General features: G+C 33.1%; 1 protein-coding gene across 1 annotated transcript in view; it reads left to right on the forward strand.

Annotated features, from left to right (window-relative positions):
• Positions 1-22690, forward strand: part of GBE1 (1,4-alpha-glucan branching enzyme 1) — a 271692-nt gene that overhangs the window by 180268 nt on the left and 68734 nt on the right. Inside the window, exons 8-12 of the mRNA XM_039253680.1 lie at positions 5185-5300; positions 9588-9715; positions 14020-14118; positions 16508-16618; positions 20633-20804. Coding sequence (XP_039109611.1) covers positions 5185-5300; positions 9588-9715; positions 14020-14118; positions 16508-16618; positions 20633-20804 — 626 coding nt within the window. The remainder of the gene's footprint in view (positions 1-5184; positions 5301-9587; positions 9716-14019; positions 14119-16507; positions 16619-20632; positions 20805-22690) is intronic.

Consider the following 22690-nt stretch of genomic DNA (forward strand, 5'->3'; position numbering starts at 1 on the left):
GTCAGTGGGGAAGTCTTAAAAATCAAAGTCCTACCTTTTCTGCTGGAACAGACCAGAATAAAACTGCTCTTAAATTTTGCTTTATGTTTTATGGGACTCTAATCAACTGGATATATCAACTGTGTTATGGACTGTCTGATGACATTTTGAGGTAGAAAATGTGAATTGCCTTTTTTATTGTACGCTTTGCCAGACATTTTCATACTTTGATCAAACCATGCAGTTGAGATGATTCAGTTCATTTATGACTACAGGGCATGCTGAGTACTATTTCTAATTCAGTCATAATTTAGAATACATCATAACCCCTCTTCTTTTCAATCCCCTTGCCTCAAAAGAAGGAAAAGTGGAATTTATGGGTGCAGAATTTGAAAATTATGATAGTAGAAATAGTAATAGACATCTTTCAAAAATTTGTGTTTCCACTGGTATCTATTTCTTAAGCTGTTATGGAGTTCTAGTTAAAAGGCAAATCTTAGATTCAGTGAACTAGTTCATTCATGTACAGGCTAAACGATTTCATTGTCCATGGGCCTGCTAGAAGGTAGCTTGCAAAGCACAGTGCCTCAACCTAGGCTCCTTACCTATTTACATTTTTTAAAAATGTTTATTTATTTACGAGAAAGAAACAGAGAGAAAACAGGGGAGAGACAGAAAGAGAGGAAGACCCAGAATCTGAAGCAGGGCCCAGGATCTGAGCTGTCAGCACAGAGCCCAAAGCAGGGCTCAAATCCACAAACTCTAAGATCATGACCTGAGCCAAAGTCTGATGCTTAACCGACTGAGCCACCCAGGTACCACATGTATTTAGATTCTTTACATGTATTTAGATTGTTCCACTTGGTTTTGAAATCTGAGTACCTTTGAGATAAAATGAGAAGAAGTTTATCTCCAATAATCTATGGTAAGTATTTTATAATTGTATAATACATGTTAGGCACTGCTTGGTGCAGAAAACAGTTGCTATAGCACAATTAAAACTGCTATTATTAAGGTCACCTGGGTGGCTTGGTCAGTTAAGCATCTGACTTTGGCTCAGGTCATGATCCCACAGTTTGTGAGTTTGAGCCCTGTGTCAGGCTCTGTGCTGACAGCTCAGAGCCTGGGGCCTGCTTCAGATTCTGTGTCTCCCTCTTTCTGCTCCTCCCCACCCCCAACTAAATAAACATTAAATAAGAAGCAGAAGATGACTGCTATTCTTAGAAGCACCTGCCTACAATATTGGCCCCAGTTAGCAGTTGAGAACTTGGCCTTGGGGAGAGTTCTCACCATTCCCAGAACTGAAAACAGTGGTCACTACACCTAAATTCTTCATCCAAACAATAAGTCTTATACTGAACACCATTGCCTTCTGGAAATCTAGGTTTTAATATGTACAAAGACAGAAGATACCCAATCACCAGCTTTCAATAAAATCACTGGAAACTGGGTTTCTAATGAGTAATATTTCACAAGTGTTGTGACAGTTTGCTGTTGGAAGAATTAAGTGTGACTCCATCAGGAGAGGTCTCTTGGAAGCTTGTGTCTAGACTCCTCTGAACTTTGCCCCATGCATCTTTTCCTTTGCTTATTTTACTTTTTATCCTTTTGCTATAATAAATCAGAACCATGAGCAAAATTATATGCTGAGTCCTGTGTGTCCTCTTAGTGAATCACTGAACCTGGAGGTTCTGGAGAATTTCTGACATAGCTTTCCTCTTATAATTTAAGTTCAGTGATCTGGGATAAATATACTTACGTAGTAGCTAAATACATTGTCTATTTTAAGTTGGATGTTTACATAGTGGTAGAAAAAGAGAGGGAAAAGCTACATTTTTCTTTCCAGTGGCAATATAAACACTCTGTGACCTTTTATTTCTCAGCTTTGAACTCGGGATTGTCTGTGAAAGTACTCGTATATGGTCCAGTTATTTTATATACTTAGTTCTCAGTCTTCCTGGTTCTCTGTCTTGTTAGATCTCTAAAGTTCTCATTCTGTACAAGCAGTCTGTGTCTTAAAGTTAGTTGCATCATACTGAGTTTACAAAGAGTGAATTAGTCTGCTTTATCATGTAAGATGATAAGACACATCAAATTGGAATCACAGAACTATTAGGAACATATTTGAGTCTGTCCATCCCCACTATTTCCGAACCAATAGTTCATTTTTTCTTAATCACCGAAAGCTAATTGTTTATAAAACATTATAAGATTTATAAGACTAGTTGTTTCTACTTAACTCCTCTTAATAACCTAGTTTTGGAAAATGTATATAAACTTGTTTTCCATTTGCTGCCACCAACTTAATTTTTCTGAATGTATTTCCTGAGATTGTGTTATAAAAAATAAAACTCTCTAGATTTTATTTCTTTTTGTTCTAGATAGTTTGGTCTCCTATACAATTTTGTATATCTCTTTTCTGTCTCTACAGATAACACATCTATTTTATACTTCATCCATGATTTATAAAACATAAAATAAGTTATTTTGAAACCACTACAAATTTGATTTATTCCTGTTAGTTTAATCTTACAGTGATTTTTTTTCTCCCCAGGATTGTTGATTTGTTTAGACATTGTTTCAGGTTAAGAGCATTTTTTAAAAGTTTATTTTAAGAGAAAGAGATTGCACATGTGCAGAGGAGAGGCAGGGGGAGGGGAGAAGGAGAGAGACAGTGAGAGAGAGGGAGAGGGAGAACGTGAGGGAGAGGGAGAGAGAGAGAGAGAGAGAGAGAGAGAGAGAGAGAGAATATCAAGCAGTTACCACGCTGTCATCATGGAGCCAGATGTGGGGCTTTAACTCATGAACCATGAGATCGTGACCTGAGCTACAAACCAAGAGTCAGATGTTTAACCACCCAGGTGCCCCAGCTTAAGAGAATTTTAAGCTATAAAATATAGAATTTAGTTCTTTTTTAACCCATTACATTTTGCTAATTTAGGTGCTCCATTGTCATTGTTGTTTCCTTTCAGATTATCACCGGGAATTCTATTCCTATTCATCCATGCCACGAATCTGTCTACTCTTGTAGTCACAGCTAAATCTTTCTTTTTTCTTTTACTATGTTATGTGAAGTTTTATTACTGTTTTTGGTCAAGAAGAAAATAAATAGTACAGTAACAGGAATCAATAGGCCATTTAATAATGGTGCCCTTAATCAACTTTGTGATATTGGACAATGCTTTCTTTATGAAATTCACATCATCCCCCTTTTTCATTTTTATTGGATTGCACTATTATTGGCTTTTTTCTTTTATCTTTGAGATATTATGACACAGGTTTTAGATTTAAACCTGTGTCTACCTGTGAAGCATTCAGTCAGTAATATTTATGTTAGAAATTGACAGCAACTGTCTACAAACCCAAGTCAATGAGTAAATAGGGCCAGTACCAGAAAATGTGGAGTAGTGGGGACCAGAAAGAGCTAGGAGGTACATGTTCCATCTCCAGGCATTCAAAGTAAGAATTTGAAGTACTCTGCAAGGTAAATAACACAGTAGTGCATGCCAGATAAGACCCAGGGACACTTTGGCTTACATATTCATATCTTCATATGTCTACCCAAGATATGTAGCATTTAAACAAGGTTTTGTTTCTACTCTAGGTTATTTTTGACTAAAAATATCTTTCACTTTACCTTTCAGAAGTAAAATAGACATTAACCAGTTAAATAGCCAAGTTAGAAAAGTATGTCCTTTTCAATATATTGTTTACAAAGAATTATTGATTCCAAGTTTCTTCATGTCTTCTATCTGAAGTATTCCTTTAGCAACCTGGTTGAAAAGTATAGACATACTTCTTTTTCAATTTTAATGTGAACCAAAGTAGCTCTAAAAGTCAGTTTGTTAATTTAAATAAAACTTCAAAAAGTATATAGATATTAGTCCTCTAAAAAATAGAGTAATTTTGATCTTATTCAGGCATAGAATACCTCTTTGTTTAATTTCTTTTTGTTAAACAGAGTGGTTTTTTTAACTTAACCCCAAAATGAATATGTACTTGTAGAAACATTAGCAAATTCTACCCTCATCATGGCTTGGACCTAGTAATCTAAAACCTCCTGGCTGCCTTTCATATCTACCAGATTGCATGTATTTCTGGTTGATGTTTTTTTTTTTTTTTCATTTCTTTTTTTAACTTTCAGTAAGTTTGCAAAGCTCAAAGTAGCTTATTTAAAGCACTTAATTACTAACAACATTCATAGTTCCCTAAAGTTTGGATTTACTCTTCTGAAGTTGATTGTGATGACTTAATCTCCACTTATGTCAGATTGCTCTTTAATATATGGAAGGTTTAAAAAATCACATAAATTTTAACTGGGTTAAAGATTTGTGTTCACTATAACTGCCTTGTCATTAAGCTAAATGAGGTATTAAAGTCTTAAAACCAGAGTTATAATAAGATAAAGAACTCACCATAACTGTATGACTAAAGAAACTACTAATTGATGATGCTTTCTTTTCAGTTGTCCGAAATAGGCTTGTTTAGTGTGGCGTTTTTAATTGAGTTATAACAATTTCTTGTTTTCCTTCTGTTTTTATGGATGTAGAACTCTAACTTGTAAAACTTTTTTTCTTTATTGTACATGTGTGTTTTAGTAATTAGGTCTCTTTTCTTTACTCTCAAAAAAACAATAACCTTGTAAATGTAATAATATTGGTTAACATGTGGTTTACTTCGTCTTTTTTTTTAATTCTTAATGTATCTCTTTGAAAATGTAGAAGGAGGAAATATTTTAAGCAGATATTGAAGACAGTTTTTCTAATAATGAAATTATATTTTTTGAAAGGAAGAACCATATACTGGTTATATTATATGAAAAATTGTGATGAAAATTTAGAGATGAGTAATAGATTTTATTCACTGTTGTTGTTGTAAGCATTACTATGTAGTAATCACCGTAAGGTTGCTGAGGACATAGCTTTGAACAAGAGAGTCCCTGCACTTGGACCCAACTTACAAATTTTTTTCTCAAATTTTCCTAGACATAACATGATTTTGCAACTAAAGAAATTTAGTAATGCTTAGAATGAATTTCATCAAGCCAATGTGATAAATATTAATGGTTTTCTGGTTTAAGACATATTTCTTTGAACATCATGGTTTCTAAGATAGAAATTTATAATCAATACTTAGCAAATACTGTGTAACAAAGAAACCACAATATACAATGTGTTATAATATATATATTTTCTAATATTTTAGCTGGGAAGTTTTAAGATTCCTTCTGTCAAACATAAGATGGTGGTTAGAAGAATATGGCTTTGATGGATTTCGTTTTGATGGTGTGACATCCATGCTGTACCATCACCATGGGATGGGTAGGTAAACTGATATATTATAGATGCAAATAATGATTTTTCTTTACTGGAAGATTAAAACCAGGTTTAGGGTTCAGTTTCAGAGCTGCAATGACCATTATTGTTAGTTTGATTTTTATTAGTTCCAATGTGTATGTCTTTTTTCTGCAGACTTCTGATCCCTTTTTGGCAAGATGTCAGATATAAATATATTTTATAAGTAAATAAAAGATAATACTTTTCTTTGAAATAAATCTCCTTAATAATATGCTATCCTTATTATGTAGTTTTCTTTTAAATATGTTTTATTTATTCATTTATTATTTTTATTTACTTTTTATTCATATATAAAAAACAGTGTTAGATTAGTTTCAGGCATATAAAATAGTGATTCAACAATTCTGTACATTACTCCGTGCTCATCACAATAAGAGTATGTTTAATCCTATTCACCTATTTCACCCGTTCTCACATCCACCTCCCCATCAAATTATTCTGTGTATTTAAGAGTCTGATTTTTGGTTTAGCTCTTTTTTCTATGTTCATTTGATTTGCTTCTTAAATTCCACATAAGAGTGAAATCATATGATATTTGTCTTTCTCTGACTGAATTATTTCACTCTACATTATACCTTCTAGGCCCATCCATGTTGTTACACATGGTAAGATTTTATTCTCTTTAATGGCTGAGTAATATTCCATTGTTTGTATGTATATATGTCTATATATTCACAACTTTTTTATCCATTCTTCTCTGGGTAGATACTGTTTCCATATTGTGGCTATTGTAAATGATGCTACAGTAAACATAGCAGAGCATATACCTTTTTGAAATAGTGTTTTTGTATTGTTTGAGTAAATACCCAGTAGTGGAATTACTGGATCATATGGTAGTTCTATTTTTAATCTTAGGGAGGATCCTCCATCCTGTTTTCCACAGTGGCTGTACGAGTTTACATTCCCAAAAATAGTGTATGAGGATGCTTTTTTCTCCACATTCTCACTCATACTTATTTCTTGTGTTTTTTATTGAGCCATTCTGACAGGTATGAGGTGATATCTCATTGTGGTTTTGATTAACATGTCCTTGATGATTAGTGATGTTGAACATCTTGTCATGTGTCTGTATGTCTTCATTGAAATAATGTTTATTCATGTCCTCTGCCTATTTTTAACTGGATTTTTGGTGTTTTTGAGGTTTGGTTGTCTACATTTTAAAAAATTTTTTGGATATTAACTCTTTATCAGATGCATAATTTACAGATATCTTCTCCCATTCAGTAGGTTTTCTTTTTGTTTTGTTAATGGTTTCCTTCACCTTGCAAAAGCCTTTTTTTGGGGTGTAGTCCCAGTAGTTTAAATTTGCTTTTGTTTCCTTTGCCAGGGAAGAACTATCTAGAAGGGTGTTTCTATGGCTAATATCAAAGAGATTACTGCCTATGTTTCCTTCTAGGAATTTTATGGTTTCAGAGCTCACATATAGGTCTTTAATCTATTTTGAGATTATTTTTGTGTATAGTATAAGAAAGGAGTCTGTTTCTTTTTTCTTTTTTTTTCTTTTTTGCATGTAGCTGTCCAGTTTTCCCGGCACCATTTATTGAACAGACTGCCTTTTCCCCACTGTATATTACTGCCTTCTTGGTCATAGACTAATTGACCATAAAACTCTGGGTTTATTTCTGCTCTGTCTATTCTTTTCCATTGATATTTGTGTTCATATTTGCACAAGTACTGCTATGTTTTGCTTAGTACAGCTTTGTGGTATTTCTTGAAATTTGAGACTGTGATGGCTCCAGTTTTGTTTTCTTTTTTCAAGATTGATTTGGGTATTTGGGGTATTTTGTGGTTTTATATAAATTTTAGGTTTTATTTGTTCTAGTTCTGTGAAAAATGCTATTGATGTTTTGATAGGAATTTCACTGAGTTTGTAGATTACTTTGGATAGTATGGGCACTTTAGCAATATTGTTTCTCCAAATCCATAAACATGGAATAGCTTTCCATTTGTTTATGTCATCTCTAATTTCTTTCATCAGTGTTTTATAGTTTTCAGAGTACAGGTCTTTCACCTCCTTGTTTATGTTTATTTCTAGGTATTTTATTCTTTTCTAGTGCCACTCTAAATGAGACTGTTTTCTTAATTCCTCTTTCTATTCAGTATTAGTATATAGAAATTGAACAGATTCCTGTATATTAATTTTGCATCCTGTTATTTTCCTAAATCCATTTATCAGTTCTAATAGCTTTTGAGTTTTTATATATAGCATCATGTCATCTGCAAATATTAAAACTGGTGAAAAACTGAGAGCTTTTCCTCTAAGATCAGGAACAAGACAGGAAATCCACTCTCACTATTTTTAATCAACACAGCACTAGAAGTCCTAGTGAAAGAAATAAAATATTTTTAAGCAACTCATTTACTGCAGCACCCATAGGATGTGAGCATTACAGCAATTGCAATGAGAAAAAAATAACAACAACAAAAAATAAATTAGAACCTTTGTGAATGTGTGGATTCCTTTGCAAATTAAACACTGTAGAAAATATGTATAATTTAGATATAGATGTTCACAGTTAAAATTCAATTATAAATTAATTTGTAGTGAAAAACATTGATCAGAGATCTTCAGTTTAAATATGCAAAGAGGGGCATGTGGTTTGCTCAGCGGTTAAGCGAAGCAATTGGACTTCGCTTCAGGTAATGATCTCATGGCTGGGGAATTCAAACCCTGCATGGGACTATGCTGACAGCTTGGAGCCTGCTTCGGATTCTATGTCTCCCTCTCTCTTTGCCCCTCCCCCACTTGTAGTCTGTCTTTCTCTCTCAAAAATAAATAAAACATTAAAAAAAATTAAAACTGTGCAAAGAAGTAGGATCACAGAATCCTAATCGCTTAGTAGATAACATGGCGAATAATAATATTTTTTAATGGCCAAATATTAACAAGCAACAAACAGTCTGAGAAAGAGACTTTGTAAATTTTGAAAAGTGGCTGCCAAGAAAGAAGCTATACTCAAAGTATGTTGCTATCTGCTCTTAATCATGGTGCTATGCCCCATAAAATGTTCCTAGGAAGGAAGTTGTATCTATAAAACATGACAGGTTTCACTGATATCCTCCAGTTTGGAGAGAAACTGACTTAAAGAATGAAAAAGGAAAGCATAGCAAAATTGAAGAAAGAGCCTCTCCTAGATCACAACACCTCCTAGATTACATATGCAACTCCTGCACTTCCCTGTAGAACCTCTATCTTCTGATAGCTTGGCATTTTCCAAGGTATTGTAGAGTTAGGGAAATTAACTGGAAAAAAATGTTAGGTAAAGTAGTTAACATCAAGACACAAAGTGTTTAATATATAAAATTCAGTGATAAAATGAAGTTCAGCATGTAACATCTTAGGAAGAAAAAGTAATTTACCTATGTGGATGAAAACAATGGCTGAATTCATACTGTTCTATTGCCAATAGCAATGTCTACAAAATTCGTAGGGAAACAAAGTTTGACTCAAGAATTTGATAATTGAGTTGTCATTCAGGTATAAATTTGAAAGAGCTTGATGAATAAAACTTCCATAATTATAATTGAAAACATCACTTAGTGATGGAATCCAGCAAACTGAAAAAACATGGAGTCAAAATGAAAAATTTTGATGTAGGGAAGTGGGGGGAAAGGCAGATGTTGAGCACTAATTTGGTTTAATGAAAAATGAGTAAACAATTCAAGGAATAGAAAGTAAATAGTATAACTCCAATAAGTAATACATACTATAAGAAACCAAAATTAGGATGTGGGGGAAGAGAAGGTAAAAGGAAATGGAGGATGTTAAAATCTTTTTGTCATCATAGGAAATGTGTACTGCATAAGTTGAAGCACATGTTTAAAATAATATAAACATTATGTCTCAATTTTATGATGGTTTTCATATTTGCTTTTCCTTTCTTCAGAGGTATCTCTTGATATGACAAAAAATATATCTAAAAGTTGAAATCTGGAATTCCCTTTGGTATCATTTCACATTTTTGCTTCAAAATTATGTAAAATTGAATTAAAATTTTCAGTTAAAGTGCTTTGTTTTTGAAAAACAAAAATTGATTTGCAGGATTGTCTGAATTCTGAATGTTTGATATGGAGTACTTTTCTAAGTTAGAACATATATTTGCTGATGATAATATTATATGCTATTGAGGCTCATTACACTTTGCTATGATAACAAAACTGATCTCAGTAGACTAACTGGTGGGAACATTTGTGCTGAGTTGAGATTTGCATGTTAACATAATGCATCCATATTGATTTTTTGTTCTCTAGGTCAAGCTTTTTCAGGTGATTACCATGAATATTTTGGACTTCAAGTAGATGAAGATGCCTTGATTTATCTCATGTTGGCAAATCATTTGGTTCACACATTGTATCCCGATTCTATAACAATAGCTGAGGTAAAACCATAATGATCTCTACCCTCTGACCCCTTTATTATAGAATATTTTGTTGGCATACAATATTTGAATGATTAATCTCATGCTGTCAATAATTGCATAACTAAAATTGGACCCTGACTATAGTGCAACTGTCTTGTATGGGTGGCACATTATTTAGAATTCAGTGTTTTCCTATTAGGAGATAGTATGCACTAATTACTTGTCATCATTCCATTGTTAAAAAAGAAAATGCCAGTAGTTAGAAAGTAAAATATCCTAATCAGTGGACAGGTCCTTCCGCTGTGAGACCTTCAGCAGAGAAAAGAATTGAATATTAATATGTGTCTGTTTATTTATTTATTTTTCCTTTCCTGGTTTAATCATTAGAGATGGCATGGATCACTGCCTGCAAGCTTCTCTGAAGTCTCTCTTGTTCTGATGCGATTACCTTTCTTGTTTACGTTATTGCTCTTGGATTGCCAAATGTTCACTAGTTATTCATGATTACTGAAGGTTCATGATTAACTGTCCCAAAGCTGCACTGTAATGATATAATTCGGTATATGCATAATTGACAATTCCCCTCTTGGTGATAAATGTGATAAATTAAGAAGTTTGTTAAATGCTTATGCTAATTTAGATTTAGTTCTAAAATCCCTCTGGTTTTCTGAGTCCTCTCACTAGAAATTATTATTAAAATTGAATTTAGTATGTTAAAACTGTTCTGTACAAAGTGTGGCGGTTGGCATATAAAAATAGCAAGAATATCGTTAGTAGAAGAGTCAGAGTTCAATTGTATTTTCACATTGTTGGCATTTCGTTCATGGGAATGGAATGCAGTAATGACAGCCTTCTTCCTGTGGTATTTATTATTTGTATAGACTTGTTTCTATACACCTTTTCTCAAAACTCCAGATCTTCAACTAGGTGGTTGATTCCTTCCTATAATAATATGATTCCTTATTATCTCTGGATAGAGAAAAGTTAACCTCCTTTAGACATTTTGCCTTCTAAATATCTTCTAGGACCAGAGAAGTGGATCCTAAATTTCTGGAACAAATTGTTATACAGAATTTTAAAACACACAATTATAGTATCATTTTGATTATCCTATATTATTCCACACTCTCTACCTACTTAAATTCAGTCATATCTTATAAATCTTGTTAATACTTGTGCTAATACTTTATATGCTGAATATCTTTTAATATCAGAGTGTATTTTAAACTTTTGTCTTTATATGGTTTTACCTTCAAACATTAAAAAGTTTGTTGATTATGTTTATGGCAATTCAAGCAGAGACAGTATAAATGAAAAATTACTACAAACAATTAATGACAGCACAAATCAAAATTGGGTACTGAAGAAAAAGAAGCAATTATTTAATACATAAAACTTAAAATTGTTACATTGATCTTTCCGTTCATTTCAAGTAGAGTAGTTTCATCATCTAGGGAGTCCTTTTCTGATTATCAGTGTCTCTAACAATGAAACTTTGAGACTTTAGCCTACTTTATATTACTTGGTTTTAGATTTTTTTAACAAGATGTGTCTTCAATTTATTCTACTTAAATTGAAAACTACTTCAATTTCAGTATATCACTTTTCTGTCTAGTGAGAGTCTCTACAAAATGTGAAATTGATCCTCACGAACTTGTTTTTTACAAAAGAAATATGGTGTAACAAATAACTAATGCAATTTATATAAAGTCCTATAGTCGAAATTTAAATTTATTTATAATGACAGTTATTAAAGTGGAAGCCTTTTTTCCTAGAATATATCTACCATTTCCCATTGTTCCATTTGCTATATTAATTAAAAAATTTTTTGATTGAATTTTTCTCTCCCTTTGTAATAGTCATAAGTGACCCTTAAATATTAAAAAAAAAAAAAGAAACTATTTTAACTTTATTTGGAACACATGATAATTTTTATATGCTATGTTGGTAGGTATCAACCTTTTTATTTAAAATATATTCATTTTATTGGCCTTTATGTTTACCTTTGTTTCTTTTTAAGATTTTAAAAGGATAGTCATAAACTCTCCTCTTTCAAAAGAGAACTACAAATATTTCATATAAATTAATGGAGTAGCTTTCTAAGGATTCAATTTTAGGAGTCAAAACCAACCGGTGTCCAAATATTTTTCTTAGCAGATTCTATTTCCTATCAAAGTATTTCCTGAAACTACCTTTAGAGCAAATATAGAATACACCTTAATGTTTCTTGAGAAAAAAAGTATCTGGATCTTTAATACCAGCCTATCACCAGCCTTAGGAAAACTTTTATTAGTCTCATGAGAACTCTCTGTGAAGGCATTTTTTGTCTATAATTCCAGCGACTAACATAAGTAGCTGGTACGTAAAACATATACAGCCAATGTTTATAAGGGATCAAACTAAATTCCTACTGTATCAGTTAAAATGTGACATATTTGATAGATATAACTTCTTTGAAATTTTTTTTCCATTAAACATGCACCCTTTTCACATTTTTGTCCTTTTACAGTTATAACCTATGAAGTGCTATATAGAACTAAGATTTTATTGACAAATATTTATTTTTCTTACAGATGTATTCTACTATGCACTAAACTGTATCTCTCTTCCATTAGAAAGCAATTAATAAATTATTTTAGAAGTCCAGAAAAGTCCATATATTTCTTTTTTCCAGCTTTTCTGTGGGAAGAGTTTGGGGATGGTGCTGTAGATGAAGAAGTATTTGAATTAAGTTTCAAAGAGCTCAGAGTGTATAATTATAGAAAGTAAGGATAATGATACAAGAAAGAGTTTGGACAGTGACATACATAGAAAAGCTGTGACAAGCACAGGGAAGAGTGAATATTTCAACTGGATGATGTATTTAGTACTTGAAATATAATAGTAGAAATCATGCTGGAAAGATATAGGCCTCTATCTTCTGTTTTCTGTGTACTTCAGTTAACAATTATAACAATTATATCACATTATTATTTCATGATAATAAATGTGTATATGTTTATTTAGGTCCTAGTTTATGAATCTCAAAGGTCACATATTTTGTCTTACTTACCTTCAAATTCCTGACGGCACCTTTATTAATTCTCTCATCAAATTTTATTGAGTTCCTGCTTTATGCCAGTTACTCTTCTCCGCTCTGAATTCTTGGCATATATATCAGTGAACAACACTAACAGTAAAACCCTTGCCCCATGGATCCTACATTCTAACAGCAAGTAAGGAGGCAGATAATCAAATAGGAAATTATATTGTCAATGCTTAAAGTATGATTGTTGAATTGAATCTTTAGCTAAAGAATTTGAATTTTTGATTGTTGACTATTGAAAGCCATTGTTGAGCAGTGATAGGGCACAATCTCATAAGTTGCTAATTTAGCAGCAGTTAATATGAAGGAAAACTGGAGATGGGAATTCCTTTTGGAAGCATAAAGGTCTAAGCAAGGAGTAATGAAGATTAAGTAAGATGATGGTTGTATAAATGGAGCAAAAGAAAAGGATTTATTTGAAAGATAATATAGAGTTAGAATTGCTAATACATGTCTCACACTTCATCATAGTTGCTACTATAATATACTTTGCTACATCTGGGTCCTTATACCAATTTTTTTTTAAATTCCCAATTATCAGTAATCAGGTGGTGGCATGACAGAGGAGGAAGATATTCTGTTGCAGGACCTGACATCTGAGTCCTGACTGTATCATTGAGAAACATATCTTTAGAAACCCCTTCCCCTATGTGAGATTCAGTTTCTGTGTCTTCTAGATGAAGAGGATCCACTAGATAACCTTTAGATCCATTTCAAGTGTGGCCGACTATAGTGAAAGCCATCTTATTGCTTCATTCGTAATATACAGTCTTCTATCTCATCACAAGCTAAGTGCTCACAAAATACGCTCCATGTCAGTACATTATACAGAGAGAACAAACATGACAGATATATACTACATGTATTTTTGTGTTTGAAAGGAAGAGCTAAACGTTCATGTAGTGGCTCAAAAATAAGTCTAAAATACTATGTTTTAGCAGTCATCATTTTTGTTTATTATATTATAATATAATAACATTATATCTTTGTTATACGAAGGAAAAGAAAAATAGTCTCATGAGATTGAAGTTGTGCTGCAGTGAAAAGCATTACATAAAAGCTTGGTGGGAAATGCTGTTATAGTTTTAACTACTTTTACAATTATGCTACCAAAACACTCCAAAAAGATATGCATCCATTTACTCTTTTTATTTATTGGGCCAGAATTTACAACCAAAAGAATATTTACTAAGAATTTGAACAATGTAAACTGATAATATTGATGGCTTTGTTTTAGGATGTATCAGGAATGCCAGCTCTCTGTTCTCCAATTTCCCAGGGAGGAGTCGGCTTTGACTATCGATTAGCCATGGCGATTCCAGATAAATGGATCCAGGTAGGATTTTATGCAATTTTTTCCCCATAAATACTATGTATTATGTTGGTTTATTATTGTTTCTTTGATTTATTTAATTTGTTATCATTTGTTACAAATATTATAATGGTAGTATTAAAAATTCTCTCATTAATGTGTTGATTCTTATGCTTTTTAATTAGATGTTTTACAAACTTCTAAAAATTCTAGTTTAAAGTGTTCATACTTGTATTATTTAGGCAAGGGGAAAATACTAATATAATGTGAGCTATGTACATGGAATTTTGCATTATCAATCCAGTTTTATGAAACTTCAGTGCTCTATATTTAAAACACATTCAACTTCATCAAAACATCCATTCCTACCTGCAAATCATCAATGTAAAAGTTACTCCTTCATTCCCCTTACTTGCTTCATAGTATGTTTTTACCTGAGCAGATTTAGATTCATCCATTCCTTTATTTAACATTTAAAAATCCTTACCATATGCCAAGAACTAGTAATGCATAACTGTACATGACAACTTGCACATGATTTCTAATACAGTTTTATTAAATTCAATGACAATTAAGTGCTTGGATTATATTTTATTTAATATTTATCTAAAAGACCACTATTGTTATATAGACTTAGATTTGAATAGAACGCTTCTGAGTGGCTGTCCATGATGATAGGCTAAATATGCATAAGGAGTCAGCTTTGTATCAAATAATCATAGTTTTCTGATGAGCCCTTTAGTACAGACATGAACTGGTGTCATGGCATCACAATGGTAGATGTGTTCAGCCTTGGATAGAAAAACCAGAGGTCTTGCTATGAAGGAACTAATTATTGTAATACTATATTAATTTTCTTTCCTGTACCCACCAGACAATTTGTACAATACATAACTATGACATTAAATCTTTACCAACATAATGTCAATGATGACAGGGTTTTTTTTTTAATATTTAATTTAACTTACAAAACATTTTAGTACCTTGTATGTTCAAGGTACTGTACTAATTAGTACCTCATACAAATGGAAAAATATATTGTCCTATGTTTAGGATATGAACATCATTCTTCTTAGATCGTGAATTCTCTAAAGGCAGATGTATTTAACTTTATCACGGCTCTAAAGCCCATGTAAGGCAAGGGATCACAGTCTTAATAACTTAAAACATTACTCAGCTGCTATCTCTCATTGTTTCTCATGGTTTCCTCAGAGAACATCTATCATATTTTCCAAGGTCCCCACCTCCACGTTAGGTAAAGGATTGCACAGAAATGTGAATATGGAGAAGTACATATGGAGTACATATGGTACTACAGCTACCATTTGGATTAATACTCTTGTGTGCTTAACTGGTTTTTAAAGAAATAATAGTCATTTATGGGATTAATTTTTTAAATGCGCAAATTACATAAAAGTAGTAAATCACTGGGGATTTTGTAATATTATTTTAACTTTCTATTTGGGTCCACTTTTGTGATGCAAAAAAGATTTTCAAATAATTACATAAAACAGAAGATAACATAGAAAGGGATAGAGTCAGTGCTCCCAACATGTACAGCAAATATTTGCCTAAGATAGAGAAAATATTACGTAAGAGTTAGTCATCTACAGTCTTGGCAAGGCCATTTGCATCAAAATGGAGCAGAAGCCAGATTGAAGTCTGAGTGGCAACTAAATTAGTGTGCGGTCTATTAAGATAGTAATTATTTCATGATAATTAACTTTTAAACTTTCAAATAATAGTTGTTCTTTGTTTAGTTATCATTTTTTTTAAATGTTTTTATTTATTTCTAAGAGAGAGAGAGAGACAGCGTGAGCAGGGGAGGGTCAGAGAGAGAGGGAGTCACAGACTGAAACAGTCTCCAGTCTCTGAGCTGGCAGTCAGCACAGAGCCCGACGCGGGGCTCGAACCCACGAACCGCGAGATCATGACCTAAGCGAAAGTCGGACGCTTAACCGACTAAGCCACCCAGGCGCCCCAGTTGTCATTTTTTAAAAGAATGGAACAAAACATTATTCCTGCTAAAATTTTCTTGATACAAACCTAAAAATGTAGCAAGTATATCTCTCCCTTTTGAAAGTTATAAAAAGATATATTGCATAATAACATTTCACTGTGGTCATTAATCAAGAGGTAGCGGTTGTTACAGGGCGGGAAAAGATTGAAAAAAGTTCTAAAGTGCACTGATCAAACCATCTGCCCAAAAGCAAACACACGCACACCCCACATCACTGTCATTTGGATAGTCTGTATAAAATCTGTAATTTTAGTAAAAGTTTAACCAAAGATATTTTTGCGACGTGAGTGCACTTATATCTATAGGTCAAATGATTTTGATTCTTGACACAGACAGTGATTTAAAGTAAGAACTATAATGATTTATTCAAATTATTTTCTCTCTTGCATTTAGCTACTTAAAGAGTTTAAAGATGAGGATTGGAACATGGGCAATATTGTATACACACTCACAAACAGACGCTACCTTGAAAAATGCATTGCTTATGCAGAAAGCCATGATCAGGTAAATGAATATATGTATAAATTAACTGTGTGTCTCTCTGTATTTATTAACATATCTAATGCAAAAATATCTAAATACAAATATCTGAGATTTAATACAGTTAATATAATTTATAGTTATCTTTATGTGAAGAGAGCTCAGACTTAAAAAACATTTAAAAAATATTTTACAGATCCATAAATTCTAACCTCAAAATGTAGTACTATTTTTACTCAGCAAAACTGTAATTAAAAAATTTTAATTGACAGTTGCAAGTGTTCTCTTACATGTTTTCCTTTGTTGTAGCAAGTGGAATATTGGTGCAGATCCAGGTTAATTTTAATTTCCATTCTAAGTTTCCTTCTAGAGGTTTTCTCATATGCCTTTTGACAAGGTTTCATCATTTTTTCCTGAAATCACTGAAATCTCTTGCTAAGTAATCACCCTGACCTCTATTTCTCCAGCTTTGGCCCATCCTTTCTAATGCAGCCTGAGATATATTCCAAAGGGCAAAGCTCATTTTGTCCAACCCACATCTTTTGATTAAATCTTCTCATTTAAGGCCACTCGTATTGTGGCCAAGCCAAAGTTTCCACCTTCATTCTCTGCTCAACTGTCCAAGCATTTTGTCTTCAGTACTATAAAATCCTCACCCATTCCTGACGAGGTCAACCTTTTTCCAATCGGGTACTTTCCCACACACCTGCAAATGCCTACTATACCTGGGGAGCTCCAGTGAAGCCCTCCTGCCCCGACTCCGATGTCATATTCTCCCTGAAGTCTTCATGTAGTTCTATGGGGGAAAACAGTTGCCTGATTCTCCATGCTTTCATCACATTTCAGGCAGACATTTGTTCTCATTACCTTTTATATATCCAGCCTTAGCACTGTGACTGCTCCTAGTAGTCGTTCAGTAAACATAAGTAAAGAGAGGAACAAAAGCCATTTAGTTATTTAAAGCCATATTAATCCTCATAAACATAAACAACATAAAATGTACTCATTATGCATTATAAGGGAGACAGTAAACATTTCTGAAATTATTTGCAATATGTGTATTAAGAAAATTGAAGCTTAAATAATAAGCCTGTTATTTTATTTTATTTACTTAAAAAAAATTTTTAATGTTATTATTGAGACAGAGAGAAACACAGCATGAGTGGGGGAGGGGCAGAGAGAGAGGGAGACACAGAATCCGAAACAGGCTCCAGGCTCTGAGTTGTCAGCACAGAGCCCGATGTGGGTCTCGAACCCACGAGCCAAGAGATCATGGCCTGAGCCGAAGTTGGACACTCAACTGACTGAACAACCCAGGCACCCCAAGCCTGTTATTTTAGCAGAATTTGACCATTTAAGATAAACAGGTAGGTTGTCAGATGTCTCCCCTAATTATTAAGAAAGTGATAAAGTAGACCAGAGGTCAGCTACTAAATCCCATGTGCCAAGTTCTTCTTACTGCCTGTTTTGGTAAAAGTCATTGGAAGACGGCCAACCTCATTCACTTATGTATTGTCTGTGGCTACTTTTGAGCCATAATGGGAGATTTAAGTAGTGGAGACTGAGAAAGTGGCCCACAGTGCCTAAAATACGTACTATGTAGCCTTTACAGAAAGTTTGCTGATTCATGATGTAAACATATATCAAATTTTGTATCTTCTAAATCAGGTCAGTGCTTTCTTTTCAACTTAAATTGGCTGTAGGGCAGATCAAATCAATACCTATGAAAAAGAGAACTATAATAAAAAATTTAAAAACAAATAATACTAATTTAAGGTGGAGGAACTCATATATAACAACGAAATATATAACAATATGAAAACTGAAATAATTGCATAAATTCTTTATATTGCAAACTCCTAGCAATTGTAACATATTTTGAGCTCCCTAGATATATTTATTTTATATAAATGAAAGAGTAAAAGAATGGGTTAAACAAATCAAAGATGCAACACCTAGACTATTTTCATAGTTTTCCTTGCAAAATGTACATAAGATTATAGATTTACCAAGAATTATTTCATACTTTAAAGATTCAGATAAATCTGCCTTGTATGAAAGCATGTCAGGACTGTACAAAACGAGGCAAGTTTCGTAGCTCTTTCTAAAAGCAAAAATACATTAAATCTTAAATCTGATAAAATTATAAAGATGTATATTTATAAGATAAGTACTATAGAAAAATCCACATCATAGTAAAAATCTAATTAGAATTTGTCAAATTGTTTAAGAACCAGTACTAATAACTAACATGTATATTTTATATGCACTATCTTCAAACTGTTTTAGTGATAGAGCCTATTTTTGAATTAAATTTGTACTACACTCTAAGTTCTATGTCCAATTGAAGCTGCGTTTTATCAGTACATGTATTAGTCTGCCAGGGCTGCCCTAACCAAATTCCACAGGCAGGGCAGTATAAACAACAGGAAAGTATTTCTCCCAGCTCCGGAAGTCCAAAATCAAGGTGTCCGCAGGTTTATTTTTATCCGACGCCTCTCCCGGAAGCTTGCAGGTGGCCATCGTCTTTCTGTTCTCACGTGGACTTTCTTCAGTGCACTCCTCACTGGTATCCGTTTCTCTTCATCTCAGGACACCTCTCATTGCATTAGAACCTCAGCTATGACCTTATTTAATCTTGCTTAACTCTTTATAGACCCTCTCTCTAAATACAGTCACAGTGGAGGTTAAGACATACATGGATTTGAGGATGCCATTCAGTCCTTAACTGAACACATTCCACTTTATATATTTAGATTTAAAATATTTACCTATGAGTCAGAGAACAAAGAGTCTAATTTGATAAAGTGAATATTCAGACTTTCAGAAGTCTATGCCAGGAGCCATATTCTGAGCTAATTCCTTCTTGGCCCTCAAAATAAGGACAAGACCCACGGAATGAGTAGTTAGTCTTGAAACAGTATTTTAAAGAAAAATCATTTTAATCAAAATCGATTAGAGATTATAATAGATTTATAAGTAAAAGTATTTTTCTAAAATTGAAAATTACTATAATGGGATAAGGAGATTACAGTTTATGTTCTATCATATGTTTCACTATATATTATTTTTGTCAGTGAAAAACACTTTGTGTTAGTTATCTGTTTTTAACCATAAAAAATCTGGATAATTAAGAGGCATCTCTTCTGCTTCTCAGGATGTTTCTGAATTACCTGCCCCATTTATCAACTGTTATATTTTCATATAAAACAAACTGATTTTAGATTAGATGGCAAATTCAATGAGAAAGGAAATCTAACATTTTAAGAAAAAGCTGTCAACCTTCTGCTGAAGGGGAGAGTCCATTTTAGTATATTTATGTACATATTATATATATATAAATACATATACATAAATATAAATACATATACATATAAATGATTTTTAAGAAAACCTTCCATTCTTTCAAAACAAATAAAATGGTAATGCAAACTAATTTTAAAGTTTATTTAGTAGTCTCAACAATTATAATAAATATTTATTCCAATTTCAGAAAATTTGAAGCATCAGTTCAGATATAACAAATATTCAAGTGGTTTATCCTGAGTTTTCACTAAGCTCTTTAAAAATAAAAATCAGTCCTGGGTGGCTCAGTCTGTTGGGTGCCCAACTTCAGCTCAGGTCATGATCTCACAGTTCACAAATTCAAGCCCCGCGTTGGGCTCTGTGCTGACAGTTCAGAGTTTGGAGCCTGCTTCAGATTTCGTGTCTCCCTCTCTCTGCCCCTTCCCTGCTCATGCTAGCGCTATCTCTCTCTCTCTCTCTCTCTCTCTCTCTCTCTCAGAAATAAACATTAAAGAAAAAATAATAATCAGTCCTGAAAATCAATGCGTTGATATCTGACCAGCTCACATGATTATACCAGTTCACCTTCAACATAGAAAGCAACTATTGGAAAGCACATGAAATTAATACTAATTCTAACACCCTCTCCTAGATGGTTTCCCATCCTCTGTAATCATGTGTTACTCTAGTGTAAATCATGACTGCTTAGTACCTATTCGTTACATTTTATCTCATTGACTTTTATTTCTACAGGCACTTGTTGGGGATAAGACACTGGCATTTTGGTTGATGGATGCTGAAATGTATACCAACATGAGTGTTCTGACCCCGTTTACTCCAGTTATTGATCGTGGAATACAGCTTCATAAAATGATTCGACTCATTACTCACGCTCTTGGAGGAGAAGGGTATCTCAATTTCATGGGTAAGTAGGAGTTGAACACATATCCCATCTGTGCTCAGAATCTTAACTAATATTACACATAACATAAATCATGTAGAATGTTTTGAATTGGCTCTTTAGATTTAAAAAAAAAAAAGTATAACTTTATTTCTTTAATATACTGTCACATATAAGCTGCACAAATTAAGTTACTAGAAGACCAGTGATATATGGTGCAAAAGTAGAATGATAGCTGCACTTTATGTAATGTTTTTATCAACAAGTGGGGTGAGCTATTTTTAAAGCCTAGAATTATTATTCTGAATTTTATCATTTGAGTTTATTACTTTAGTGTTGGCACACATTAAACAAAAGAAAGATATCATTGTGATATCATAGCATATTAAACTAAGACTATTGGTCTTTGAGGTAATTGTACACCAGTATATTTCTATTATAAGTGTGAAAACCAAGACTAAGGATATTGTGATGTACAAAAATGAAATGTGTATTTATTTTAAAAATAGGAAGACTATAAATATTCCACGGTCACTGTTGTTTGAAGGATGTTGAATGATAAAATATACAAATCAACTAATATTTTCTGTCCTGTCTGGTCAACCACGATTATTTGAGAATTTGAGTTTTAGGAAATTTCATCATTTTAGACTGGGAAATGTATGTGTAAGGCTGACTTATTTTTCTAAAGTAAAAGCCTTAGAGCTTCAAATTAATTCATTTTTATCTGAAAATTTTTATAAGGAACTCCAGGTTGGATGTTTAAAGTCTCCATTTGTTAAATAAACAAATAATCTCTATTGTTTACTAACTTGAGGTTAGCAAGCCCAACCCTTTAAACTATACCCCAGATTTCACCCATATGGCCTATACCTTTGGGTGTATTCCTCTCCTCTTAGGGTCACAGAAGTTTGTGACCGGAAGTGACCTTCCTGACCTGAGAGACTACACTGTGTCAGCCACACTGCAGACAAGGATTCCTGAACAGACTTTTCAGGCATGATATCCATAAGTAAAATCAGCCTCAATTGCTTAAAAGCAGCGGGTCCTCCCTGACTCTGAACATTGTCCACAAATATAGCCATTCCAGTAAGGCCTTTGTTGCACAGTTAATTCTTTTAATTATATCTTGAGAAAAAGATAGAGTTTGTGAACCTATGTAAATAACTACATCAAACATGTAAAGTAAGGAGAACTGAGGGTTTAGTGAGAGATTTTTTAAATGTTTTATTTCATTTATAAAAGCAGTTTATTGAGTTGTTACAGTCTAAGGAGAGTCTAAGATAGCTTAAAAAGAAACTGGAAGGGCTTCCTTGGATGTGTGGAAATGAAAACAGTTTTCCAAACAGAGAACTGAAATAAAAGAAAACCTCTGAATTTATGCAACCAGTCCTGTGTCATTAATTCAGTCCTATGTCATTAATTCTTGACACCCACTGCATTTAAGAACTAGTAATCTTAACTCAGTTTACTGCTTCAGTCTGGAACTTGTGTAAGCATTGTCAACTCAGAGCCTATACCTATTGAGTAGAGAGTGTCCGTAGTTTGAAGTACTTAATAAAGTCCTTTTTCTGAGACTGTCCTTCTTTGCCTAAGACATTTCTAGCCTGAAGCGAATAACAACCTACAAGCAAGCATCAGAGTAAAATGGATTATCTGCAGATGATGGAGATTAATGGCCCTCGTTAAATAAATGTTGATAACTTTTAAATAAGAAAGATCTGATGCAAATACATAATAAGAATGATCTCCTCTGAGTCTTAGTGTATATCCCATAAGGGTATAAATGGGTCATGGACTGCCAGGATATTAACAAATGTCAGTAACTCATAAACTTTGTGAAATATCTATATTAATATCACCTTAACTGTATTTATCCCACCTATGAAAGGCTGAGCATCTGTTCTGTT

This window comes from Hyaena hyaena, unplaced genomic scaffold (genome assembly GCF_003009895.1).
Source record: "Hyaena hyaena isolate Hyena2069 unplaced genomic scaffold, ASM300989v1 scaffold_460, whole genome shotgun sequence".
Lineage (NCBI taxonomy): Eukaryota > Metazoa > Chordata > Mammalia > Carnivora > Hyaenidae > Hyaena > Hyaena hyaena.